The 13,843-nt window shown below is 43.8% G+C and overlaps 1 protein-coding gene and 1 pseudogene across 1 annotated transcript; one reads left to right on the top strand and one right to left on the bottom strand.

Moving 5' to 3' along the window:
- The first annotated feature begins 1,767 nt into the window (after positions 1 to 1,767).
- LOC119349976 lies at positions 1,768 to 3,279 on the top strand. Its single transcript, XM_037618047.1, has one exon. The coding sequence runs from the start codon at positions 1,768 to 1,770 to the stop codon at positions 3,277 to 3,279; it is 1,512 nt and encodes a 503-aa protein (XP_037473944.1).
- A 9,439-nt stretch (positions 3,280 to 12,718) lies between these two features.
- LOC119349975 overlaps positions 12,719 to 13,843 on the bottom strand; it is a 4,871-nt pseudogene continuing 3,746 nt past the window's right edge.

Here is a 13,843-nt window from a genome sequence, read left to right as displayed (position 1 = left end):
AGCCACCATGGCGTTGTGCACCACACATGGGGAGAAAAGTCTACCCTTGATTGATCTCTTTTGTTTGGCTGATTCAAATAGAAGGCTTGGAGCGTCCAGGGCGACGGCATACATGGAGCATGAGGAGAACAGCCCCTATTGATCTTAGGCTTGGGGCGGCCATGGTGGCGTACATGGAGCATGAGGAGAAGAGCCCCTATTGATCGATCTATTTTTGTTTGGCCTATTGAGATAGATGGGGCTGATCAAGAGGAGAGAAGACAATCGTGAGAGATTGGGAGAGAGGCAGAGCACACCTGTTTTTTTTTCTAGGGAAGTTTTGTAACGTGAAAGTTTCTAGGATTGATCTACACCTTTTTTCTACGGAATTTTTGTAACGTGGGAGTTTCTAGGATTGATTTACACCATAATTCCTCGCAAAAAAAGATTTACACCATAATAACTTGGTCCTACCAGATTTTTTTCTAGGGAATTTTTGTAACTTGGGAGTTTCTAGGATTGACTACACCATAATAACTCGGCCCCACGAGATTAACGGCTCCTAATTACTGATTAATGTGAGAATTTTTTGGGAATCTCTAATTAGTATAGCTATAGATAGATAGATAGATTAGTATTTTACAAATATGCATGCATGAAGTATGAAAAATAATAATTTTATCCACGTGAAAATTAACGTGAATGTTTTTATTAGGCAGCAAGACAAATGCTTGCAATACTTCCATGTAATCGTATCAATAGGACTATACTACCTATTTTTTCAATGATGTATTTTTTCCTTGGTACGGGAACATATATCTATGTTGGTTCTCAAAAGAACAATTTGGAAATGTCACATTTAAGTTGGGAGATGTCCAGTGTAAATATCTGGCTATCTAGGTAGGATGAGCCCCCGCAAAAAAATATCTAGGTAGGATGAGAGTACACAACTCATTCCACCACTCAGCAGGATGCGTTGATAAGGAAAACGGCCGGCATCTAATTGTCGACGTCTTGAAACATGATTAAACAACCATATTATATGGAACTCAGCTCATCTAATCGCCACTAGTGATAAAAAGCACAGCTCGTTCTAGCATGCATATAACCATACAATATATCATATGACAGCCGTTCATACCATATATATCACATCGATCAAACAACCATATTATATGGAACTCAGCTGATCTAGAGCATCAAATTTGTCGGGTTTTGCAAAACGTCACACCAACCGGACGCAATATTTAGTGGTTTCTTCCTGGTACATCCAAATTTTTTCTCTTGAAAATGCAACACAATTTAGATATAGCTGGTTGTCACATGCATGCCAGATCAATCAGCTAACCGTATTATATAGCAACAAATAAGGGTGGTCCTCTCATATTCTCTTGACCAAAGATGCTTAAGCTTACTACTAGAGTTGAACATGTGAAGACCGACGGTGGCAACGTAGGACCTAGGTACATTGACCAATAAATAATACCATCAAACAACACCATTTGCAGACAAAATGACAAATTTGACCATGGATAGATTCTGGACCTGGGCTGATCCATGTGTGGTGGACTGCATGGATAGATTCCGAGACACACATGCATCCAGCAGCCGGGAAATTGTCCGGCATGGGCGACGTTGCTGGCTGGTTGGTTGGTCTATAAGAGGAGCGACAAGGCCGTGTGCTTCTTTGTTCAATCAGTAGTTCATTCATCTCTGCCACTCAGCTGTGTTTGTATTTGGGTAGGTAGCTAGTCCACTCAATATTGAGTACTCTTGGGCAGCTGGGCGATGAGCATGGAAGCATCGTCATGGGTGGTACCTTGCTACTCGGGCTGGTCCATGGAAGAAGCAGCTGCGTGGAGTAGTGATCATAGGATTAGCTTCCAAACATCCTTGCCTAGCGGTAGTGATAGCGGAATGCAGCTGCAGGTGGTTGAGTATGCAGCCCCAGCCACACCCACACACGATACTTGTACAGATCAGGACCAGGTGCTCAAGGAAGTAGTGCAAGCGTTCAATGCTGACTATTTGGACATTATGGAAAAGAAGATGCACAGGTTCCCTCCCAGCCTGGTGGATGTCGACGGCCGGTACAAGGTCCCGGTGACTGTGGCCATCGGCCCTTACCACCACGGTCATCCCGGCATGCTGGAGGCGGAGAGGGTGAAGCATGTGGCTGCCAGCCAATGCGTCACCGACTCGGGCCGCTCACTCCAGGAGCTGTACAGCGTGGTCTGCTCCGTGTCAGACGACGCCCGCAGCCTCTACTACCACAATGAGGCGGCGGGTAAATATATGGGCAACGACGATTTTCTGCCAATGATGTTCTTTGATGGTTGCTTCTTGGTGCAGTTCATGCGTTGGTATTATGTCCACGACGACGAGTTCGATCAGGCGCTGGTCAGCTATTTCTACGCCAACTTCGAGCGCATCTACACCGACATAATGATGCTCGAGAACCAGATCCCTTGGGTGGTGGTCGAAACCATCTTCCGCTTCATGCCGCCAGGGCCCTCGCCCTGGCCCTGGGAGATGTTCGTCGCTGCGATGAGAAGGGGTCTGAAAAACCAAATGGTTGACCAGGCCCTGAAAAAGGAAATGGTTGGCGACGTCCATGACATCGACGTAGATCCTGACTATGAACCGCCGCATCTCCTCGGCCTCGTCCGGTTCTACATCGTGGGAAACTACGACAAGGACAACAACGTCCAGCTCCCCTCTGGAGAGAAGCCCACGTCATCATCTATCAGCGTCGCCGAGCTTGCCGACGTGGGCATCACGCTCGTACCCAAGAAGGAAACAGAAGCAGTGCTAGTGGACATGCGCCTCCAACCGAAATGGGGCTGCTTCAGCGATCTCTTCGTGCCGCCGCTATGCCTGACCGAGGCAAATGCGACCTGGCTCGTCAACATGGCGGCCTTCGAGTTATGCAGGACGCCAGATTTCGATAATGTTGGTGCTGAAAATTCAGCTGTCTGCTCCTACCTCCACCTCTTCGCCATGCTGTTGGACCAGAAGGAACACGTGCATGACCTGCGGAAAAAGAAGGTCATCGATGGAGGAGGACTCACCAGCAAGGCGACACTCGAATACTTCACTTCCATTGGCAAGAACATGCGCATCGGAAAGTGCTACCTCGACATAATAATAGAGATCCAGAAGTTCAAGCGGGAGAGGTCATTTTTACTCAAGCCGTACCGCTTCTTTATGAAGAACAGGACTAAATTCATGGCCGTGATCTCGATCATTGGTGTAGTTATCGGCATCTTGTCGTCGCTCCAAGCTCTCAAGCAACGCTAAGGCGTATCCGACCTGATTGCACTTGCATTAGCTTGCATGTTCAACTTGTATGCCTCTTACTATTCGCATTGTAAAAATTCCTTGTATCTCTCCATCCTACTTCAAGTGAAATTTATTGTATCTGTATCACGACAAGCTGCGTCAAGCAATCTGTACTACTATGACATGTCGGTGTGCTCGAGCATTAATTAGCCGCCAGGCCCTAATTAAATAACCACTTGATACATATATAGTACTAGTGTAATCTAACGATTTAATAGGTTATAATATGGTTTGTGTTATATTAACTCTTGTCGCGAGCGAGATCCATCTGGCTACTAATTAAACCAACTGAACATGCATTCATCCCGACCAAACGTATAAACGACCCAGGTGATAAACTTAGTTCGTTAGGCAATATTTGATGCCACTCGTATTCCATATATACGGTAACACAGTGGTAAAATAGGAATCACTATTTGTCAAGTTTTGGTGCATCTACAACCGAGCACCCCAAGCCCGCCTCAAACACCCGAGCAACCGGCAAGGTCACTGACCGGTAAAAAAAAACAGACCGAGACGGGCGCCTCAAGCGAGCCTCGAACGCCCGTGTTGATCAACACCCCTCATATCCATCCCAAATGTAGGACGGATATGAGGGTGCCCGGGCGCGACCGCCACGTTGAACCCAACATGCCTACCCGACCACAAATTACATCAAATTCACCCCTCGATCTACCGGATCCATTTGCTCTCCCCTCCATTCTTCCTCCTCTGCACCGGACTTGTCGCAGCTCCGCCGCCACCCTTTGCTCCACAGCCGTTTGAGCCTCTGCATCGTAAGCACTAGCATAACAGCCCTCTTTCCCGTGCTTGCCGCCGCGGACATCGTTGTCAGCCCGGGTGCCACCGCGGTATGTCCGACAACTACCGGACTGCCCCTTGTGCTCTATGTGTTTGACACATTGTACGACCCGGTTTTTTGACTTATTCGTAGAAAAAGCGATGAATTCTGATACTTTGTCGGACGAGGAGTATGGACCAAATGAGCTTGACAAATCATTGAAGATGAGTTCTTCGATTCGTCGGATTCGGATGAAATGGACATGATCATGCCCATGAATATGCAGGCGGAAATGGACCAGCAGGTGGAGCATATTCTCAACTTTAAGGGCTCAATCAAAGGAAGAAGAGTGATCATTTAGGATAGGGTCTCCAAAGCACGGCTACTGCATAAGGACTACTTTGCTCTGGACCCAACTTTACCGGATGATCCATGGTTTCATTGTTGTTTTCCTATGCACAAACCATAATTTTTGCACATTGTGAAGGGAGTGGAGGCACACCATGACTACTTCAAGCTCACAAGGGATTATTGTGTCCAAATTTCTTCTGTGCTAAGCATAAATGCATGGTTGTTCTGAGGATGCTTTCACTTCCTACTAGCGTAGATGCCGTTGGTGAGATGGTCCGGATGGGGGAGAGTACATGTTTGAAGACTACTGTGAAGTTTGCCTGCGCCGTGCTGCATGTGTTGGGAGCAGAGTATCTGAGAGAACCAAATGTGCAGGACATAGAAAAATTGTTGGCTATTGGAGATGCGAGAGGGTTTTCATAAATGTTTGGATCAATTGATTGCATGCATTGGCAATAGAAGAACTGCCCCAAAAATTTGTGGGGAATGTATCATGGTCATACGAAAAAGGCCACCATCATACTGGAAGAAGTGACATCACATGACTTATTGATTTGACATGCTTTCTTTGAAATGTCGGATTCTCACAATGATATCAACATGCTTCAACAATCTCCCATGTTTAGGAGGCTTTGCAATGGGGAATCATCACCGTGCAACTACACTGTCAATGATTGTGACCGCAACATGGGATACTATCTTGCTGATGACATCTATCCTCAGCAGGAAGCGTTTGTGAAGACCATAACCGAGCCACGCGGCAACAAACAAAGCCACTTTGCAGGAAGCAACAATGAAGGATGTGGAGAGGGTATTTGGAGTGCATCAAGCTCGTTGAGGAATTGTTCGTGGAGCTGTAATGACGTGTGGGAATTAGAAACTTTGTGGCGGCTGATGACATGTTGTGTTATTTTGCACAATATAATTGTTGAGGATGAGAGAGATGGTGTTGCTCAAACCAATGATTTTTAACCGCTTGGAGAACAAGTTCAAATCTTAGAAGATCAAGATGCAAATCAGCTTATGAACTTTCTGTTGATGCATCAGAATTTTTGAGATCATCAGGTGCATATGAAGCTGCTCAGCGATCTTGTGGAGCATATGTGGGCCCAAAGTGAAAACCAAAGAGCTAATGTTTGAGTTGTGCACTTAAAAATAAATTTTATGTAAGAACTATGTATTTTCATTACCAAAATTTGTTACTTATGTACGACATTAGCTGCATGATGGATGTGCATGGATTTGCATATATTTTAGGGTCCGGATTTGAGGTATGTGGCTGCCGGCACAAGATATGAGGGGTGGTCCGGATACATCGCGGGCGTGCCCGGGCACATCCGCAGATGTATAGGGGGGCCGAATTTGCCATGTCTGGCTACAGATGCTCTTAGACCGTAGTTACCAAAAAACCAATATCATATTAAACTGATTTGAATTAAAAATCTATTGGTACAAAATTTGTACTAACATATGCATATGTACTATGGATTTCTTTGGTCAAACTTTATGCAATTTGACTTCTCCAAATCAAAATATAAAATCTAATAAAAACAGAGGGGTTGCTTCTTTTGAAATGAAGCACGAAAGAAACATAAATGCAAAGAAATGTAGATGAAACCTTAGGAGGATATGCACCATTACTATACTAATGGGTGTGTCTAGGGCACATCTAGATGTGCTTAGTTATGGCACATCTAGCTAAGTGAGTGTATCAAGTATAAAGAGGAAAAGAAAAAGGAAAATGAAAATATCCATACGAATCTCAACGTAAGATCAATAACATAGGACTTAGATGTACAATACTTAGGGCACATCAAGATGTGCTTTAGCAAAACCGTATACTAATTTTAGTTTCTAAAGAAAATCCCTCATTAATAAAAAAGGAAAAATCCTAGCCATCTATCTTCTATGGGATCATATTATAACGGTCTAAGTTAATAAAAAATAGCCCGAGCAATTTATTTTTTGGTTGTTTTTCCCATTTAAGAGGTGTACGAGCTGCGCTGGTGAATAAAAATGTAAGTTTTCTTTAAAGGAGGGAAGAAACAATGTAGACAATTAAAATAAAAAGAAGAAGAAAAAGAGAAGAAACAGGATAAAATGTCGATGTGTATTTTGCTTGGCAGTAAAGGGGCAAGACATGTCGGCTAGCTAGATTTGAAGCCAAATTTATTTTCAAGTTGAAATGCATTTTTAATTAAATAAAATATGATAAAAGCATATAAAGTCCAAAAAATACCTAGTCAATCCCTCAAGGTGCATAATGAATACATTTTTTAATATAAATATTTCCAAATCCCGACTTTTGAATTTCAAGAGGTGCATTAATGGAAAATAGGCTCCGAACCAAATTCTGAATTGTGTCAAAAAAGCAATAAAATACCATAGGCAATAAAAATTAAATACGAAATTTCCTTCCAGCATATTATCAAAAGTTTAAAGTCTGAAGAGATGAAAGGTTGTTAGGCGAAGTTCTTTTATGGATTTTATCACATAGGCAATAAAAATTAAAGAATTCCAATTTTCAAGAAATATTGTAATATAAAAATAAATTCCAAAAAGGAAAGTAATATAAAATTATGAGTGTATAATTTAGGAATTGAGGTACAAAAAAATGCGTTGTGTGTTTTCAAATCATGAGCTAGGATTTAACATATTACACATGAGAAATAAAATCTGAAGTATAAATTAGCCCGTACGAATATACAGGTTTATGACTAGTCAGATAAATTTCAGAGGTTCAGTTTTACTACACGAATCACTTTCTTTGTGCTCATGTTAATATTTTGAAATTTCTCTGGTATTTTTACCTAATCCATTTAGTCCTATTACTATGATCAGGAAAACGTCACCATACTTGATTCTTTTTCTGAATAGAGTACAGACACAGACGCTCATACATATACGCATACACTCATCCCTATAAACGCATGCACGCACGCAATCGCTACCCATATGAGCATTTCAGAGAGACTAAGCCGGCACATCATCTTGAGATTGAAAAAGTCGTCACAAACGCCTTCGTAGTCAATGGGAACGTCTCCTCTCACTAAACGCACATCACCAGAAGGCCTGAAATAAATTCAGGAAAATGCAAGCCCCAACGTCAAGTCTGGAACATGAATTCTAGTGGGTAGGGGATACCACTATCCTCCTAACCATCTAACCACGGGTTGGTTCGTGACCGTACTATATTCAAATCACATCTTCACACGACAAGATAAAGTAGTGCACTCCTTGGTTCCCACATAAACAAAGATCAATATCTTCCGAGAAAGCATAAGAAAAGCTAGAACTTTGAACAGATGGAAATACATTGACATATCAAGGAAGAAGAAGCCGGCAATGTAAATAAACTTATAAGATGCACTTATCAAAATTACTGGATTATAAATAGAAACCCAATGCTATACACAGTTCACTAGATTTGAACACATGAAGACTGTTCCTGTAATCATGTCAGTAGTAGTATATTACCTAAGTTTTTGATGATGTGTTTTCTTTTTGTGAAGGTAACATCTGTTTATGGTATGCACTTCTACATATGTCGGTTCTCAAAAGGAGAATTTGGATATGTCACATATAATTTTGCAAATGTCCAGTGTATCTGCAGGACTAGCTAGGTAGGAAGAAGCAATTGTTTACCTCGTGCCGCCAGAGGGCAGGATGATTTTGAAAATGAAAACGGCCGGCATCTAATTTTCCATTGCATGAAACATGATTACTTGCGATGAGTGACAAAAGAACAGCTCGCTCTTGGAAGTATAACCATACAATATATCATATGGAAGCCATTCATAACATATATGTATAACTCATCGATCCAACAACCATACTATATGGAACCAGAGCTGATCTAGAGCCTCAAATTTGGCCGTCAATAGCTGGCCGTCACATGCCTATTCAATCAGGTAACCATATTACATAGCATGAAATGAGGTTGTTCCAAAGTTGTTGCCGTATTGTGATTCATTATAAAGTTACTAGAATAGAACATGTGAAGACGAAACTTGAACATCTGAACGACCGGCCAGCCTGCTTGGCGTATGTGGCGGCCAGGAGCTAGCTAAGGTATAATGGACCGGGTGTGATTAGTTATTTTTTCAGTTGTCATTACATGCTTGGTTTGACACTAGCTCCACGCTCATGTTAATTGGTAATCATGCAAGGTTCAGGCTCCCTCCACCCACCCACACCCTAGCCACAAATACCCGTTTGCGGTTGGTTCATTAAGATAAACAGGAATAAAATCATGGCCGTGATCTCGGTCATTGTTGCAGTTGTCAGCATCTTATCGTCGCTCGAAGCTCTCAAGACGGGCTATGACGTACCGGACTGGATTGTACTAGCATGCATGTTCTACGTATTGTAAAATTCCTGGCATCTCAATCCTAATTCAAGTGAAATTTGTATCTGAAGCACGACAAGCCGCATCATGCAATTAGAATGAATTGTTTGCAAGCAAGTAGATGTATAACATGTCGGTACTCGAGCATTAATTAATGGGAAAAGTATATTTTTTGTCCCTCTATTCTTTCGAAAGTCTAGATTTGATCCCTCAACTCTAAAACCGGCAAAACTTAGTCCCTCAACTCTTCAAACCGGACAAGTTTAGTACCTCGTCTCAGCTGACTCGGTATGTTGCTGACTCAGCCCGGTTTTGACCAGTCTTCGCCGATGTGGCAAATTCGTCTCTCCTGCTTTTTCTATCTCTTTTTTCTCACATATCTCTCTCTCATGGGCATTTGATCGAGCAGCTCGCGTGCGCCTGTGCACTTCTGCCACCGGCACTACCTCATCGTGTCCGGCTACGCCGCACCGGCAAGGAGCACACCACCGGACGAACCTAGACGTCGTGGCCGGCAACCCAACCTTGTCTCCCTCGTTTGCTATTGCTCCCAGCCTCCCAGGGCCAAGAGCGGCTTCTCGTCAAGATCGTGCATGGCGCCACCAGGGACCTCTGGCACCTGCACGAGGCGGTGACGCCGGCGGCGATCTACCGCGACATTCCAGCGTGACGCTCAGTCCATTCGTTCTCCTCGTCTAGGCGGAACAGAGCTGGGATCGAGGAGGTTAGAAAGACATGCATGGATAGGTGGGAGGAGCTGGCCGGTTGCTGGGCCGGGGAGATGAAATACAGTGAGCCCAGCAGGGCTGAGGCGGAAGTGGAGCAGCAGACCGGTGCTGGCGAGCATGGCTTTCACGGCCAGGCGACCGGCCCCTCCACATCATGAAACAAGCCGGTCAAAATCGGTCAAAACCAAGCTACGTTATCAATGAAGCGGTATGGAGGACTAAAGATATCCGGTTTAAACAGTTGAGGGACTAATGTTTGCTGATTTTGAAGTTGAAGGCCCATTTCTACACCTTCGAGAGAATTGAGGGACAAAAAATATGCTTATCCCTTAATTAATCACCATGCCCTAATTAAACAACCACTTGATAGGGGTAGTAGTACTATAGTCCAACGGGTTAATAGGATATAATATGGTTGGTGTATAGTGAGAGGCAGCTAGCTAGTATGACCAAAGGAACCTGCATGCATCTGGACGAACGTATAAACAACCGAGGTGATAAACTTAGTTCGTCGGGCAATGTTAGATGCCAGTGGTACTCCATATATATTGGTGATTGGCCAAGTGCTTTTATGGCTTAAATCACTTATTTTAATCTAACATATAGATACCCTATTTAACCATATCATACATTGAGTCCAGTGATCTATAACAAACTCACACACCTCCGTCCTTTTAGATCTGACATGTGCTCCTTCACATCGTCGCCGTCCTCCGCCGTCTACCGCCTGCTCCGACCCTCTGCACAGCCTCCTCTACACCAGCCCGTTGGTGGCTTGTTGGCCATCGCTCTCTCCATCTCCGGCACCGTCCCCCGCCAGCTCTCCGCACGGTGCCAACTCCTCCAAACTGTAGCGCGCGTACAGGTTTCTCTTGCTAATTAACTAGTACTCCAATTTAGTTGGGTGCTAATATTTCCAATTGTTTCTCTTTCATACTATTTCATATACGATTTGGCTTAGTCAATTTGTTCTCAAGGACTATGTAGTAAGTACCATCTTGAGAAAGGCATCAGCAGGATCATAATTTATTTTCACCGTGCATTAGCATGTTCTGTGCGTCCACTGCTTTTGTCTTATCTCCCAAACGTCGGTACTTACTACAGATAGTGCATGGCCAACAAGGTACAGACATGCATTGACATGAGTTGCATTCAAGGACTATGTTCTGTGCGTACAGGGAACCTTCCAAACGTTGCACGACAACCCTCTACACCTAATCTCCCTTCATAAATAGATCCAAATCGACCTTTTCCAAGCATATTGGTGTGGATGCTTCTTTTGTGTGTGTTGCTGTGCAATATCATGTTATTGCTCATCAATACGTCCCTTCTGAGGTATAGCTAACGGACTTCTTTATGAAGGCCCAAACTGGAGCGCAACATGGATTTTACCTCTCCAAACTATAGTTATATTGATGATGGCCTTTGGCCCTCTAGATTCTAGCCTTTTGGCATCTCACTTGTACATGTATAGATGTTGATGACTTTGGCCTCCCAGTAATGCTAAGTTGCATCATAACAGCACAATCACCATTGTGTGGCCAAATTACGTCATACACAACATGCCACGTACCTTTTGCAATATCCCATTCATACATCCTAAGGTGGCCATCAGACTGTAGTCTCATGTGCTGGCCGGTGTACTTAGGTGTTGACAATGAGATGCTATTCGAACCTAGATTTTTGGGTGGAGAAACATGCCGAGGCTGTCATTCATGAATGTAACCTTTGTTGTATAATTTCCTTTTTTTTCTTTGTTTGCTGTCATCGCATAGTACAGCTGAGGTGGTGCGGATGCAATGTAAGCATATAGTCCATCATGTTGTACAGTTACAATGACATACAACTGAGTGTCGGTCCATTTTGTTTCAGAGATCCTTGTTGTGAGCCTCATGCCTTCCACAAGTGACTGTCCAGGGACCACTGCATCGTAGGATAATCAAATGCCATATAGTTGCATTATCACATCAAATAGCACTAGATTGCTGATGTTGGTGATCACCATGCTAGCTACATTCCGCCTGAGCTAGCGGTCGACCAGACCGGCTACCATCAAGCATCACTAAGGACAAATTCTCCAGATGAAGTTAGCTCAACAGTGTCATTCTCCCTAACAGGACGAGCCGGGTTGGCAGACCAGACCATCCATGGATTCGCAACAATGGTACTTGCGCCAGGGGCGGTTTGGACAATGAACACCATAATGTTGAACATGTCGCGAGGTGGGGCACACAAGAACCCTGTGGCAAGAGACTGGCTATAGTAGGTACTTTGTGAACATAGGCTGGATGTCAGATAGGCAATTAAGCTTGGTGTCGCGGAGAACAACAGTGCTGCAGTTGCAATTACAAGGATGAAGAGACTGCCGGGACCCATGGTGCTCGAGGTTGGACGAGCATGGACGGGCATGGACACAACAACAGGCGCGGGGGACAAGGACCTGAGCACTCCCGCAAACGTCGCCCTCAACGGCATCCTAGGCGAGGAGCGGGGGGAGTCATCAACGCTGGAGCTGCACGTCGAGAGGCTGAGACGCTCCTCAGATCCAGCAAGACTTATCAGGCGGCTTGGACCACCCGTCTCAAAGGAGGAGTGGTATGGGGATGAGGTGGCTACGATGGCAGCAGAGCGGACCATGTCAGGGTTTTGACCGGTGGATCCCGGCGCTGGGTGGTGCCGGAATGGTCGCACCGTGGCCAAGGTGTCTGACGACGAATGGGCAAGGGAGCACAAGCACACGACCGTCGATCGCTGCACTGCACTGTGGTGTGCTATGAAGACCTGCAGCTTTTCTTCTTCCTTTGTTCTTTCATTTTATTGAACGGAAATCGATCGTGGCCTCAGCACATGCTGCCCGTATCCAGCCGTGCCACCACACGTCTCAGGCAGTCGTGTTACAGGAGCTACGGCCACAGCTAACAAGCTGAAAAATAGCCGGAGAAACAACAAGATTAACTAACATAATGATCTTGTTGACGAGCAAGTGCAAATTGCTGCCCTAAATAATAGATTAATTAATCAATCCATACATTTGGTCACACCGAAGTCAAACACATGTACTTAGTACAGTATAGTAACACAAATTTCCTTGGAACTGCAAATACAACAAACGTTGACACTTGATAGTTACCTATCTTATTCCACGTAACATACCTGCTATTGAAACTCAAATCAGATCCGAAAACCAACCTAGGGCATATTGGATTCCTGCAGTAGTTCAAGCCGCCGTTTGACATATTTCATTGCTGGTCTTTGATCGGCGTCCGGGCTAAGACACTCCATAGCAAGTTCTTCCAGTTTGTCCAGAATTTCCAGATTTCCTATCGTTGCAATTTCTTCATCAAAGAGCTCAGTTGCTTTCTTTTCTTCCCGGTGACAATCCAGGAAGCTCTTCTGTAAGCTGTTATCTTCAGAACTAGTGGCCCTCTTCCTGCTAATGACCTCTAAGATAACAAGTCCAAAACTGTAGACATCGCTTCTGTCGGTCAATCGGCCGGTTGTCAAGTATACTGGATCCATATAAGTCAGGTCGCCTATGATGTTTGTAGTGTGTTCCTTACCTATTGCAATCAACCTAGATATGCCAAAATCTGAGATCTTCGGCTGAAAGTTATCATCCAAGAGTATGTTTGCTGGTTTCACATCACCATGCAAGATTTTATTGTTGGTTTCCGAGTGCATATAATTTAGGCCAGTTGATGATTCTTGAAGAATACTTAGACGTACGTCCAAGCTAAGAGGCTGCTTTCTTATATCGTGGTGAAGAATGTCATCCAAGCTTCCATTGGAGATGAATCCATACACTAGCATGGGGGTATCCACTTCCAGGCAACAACCTACAAGTCTTACGATGTTCCTGTGGATGATTTCAGACTGTATACGGACTTCATTTGGAAATGTGTTCACTTGCACTTGCACATTATCATCACCAATCGGTTTCTTTTCTGTTTCTTTCAGGGGGGCACCAATCGGTTTCTTTATTGCGACTGGAACTCCATCAAGATCACCTCTGTAAACTTTACCAAAGCCACCTTGACCAATTAAATTGTTAATATCTAAAATTCGTTTCAGCTTCTCTTCTTTGTAAATCTTAATACTTCTAACAGCCACTAATGTTGGGCCACCATTCTTTCGGTAAATTTCCCTCTTCAACCTCTCTTTGCGAAGAATAAAAATAAATGACAGAATTGCCAAGACGAGAATGCCACTTATTGCACCTACACGGGAAATGAATAAAAACTTAACTATGTAGTAGTTATAATAATAATAATAATAATAGTAATAATAATAATAAAAATAAAAATAAAAATAAAT

The sequence above is a fragment of the Triticum dicoccoides genome, chromosome 1B (assembly GCF_002162155.2).
Source record: "Triticum dicoccoides isolate Atlit2015 ecotype Zavitan chromosome 1B, WEW_v2.0, whole genome shotgun sequence".
In the NCBI taxonomy this organism is placed as follows: Eukaryota; Viridiplantae; Streptophyta; class Magnoliopsida; order Poales; family Poaceae; genus Triticum; species Triticum dicoccoides.
The sequence above is the reverse complement of the archived record's forward strand: the minus strand, read 5'-3'. Positions and strand labels throughout refer to the sequence as shown.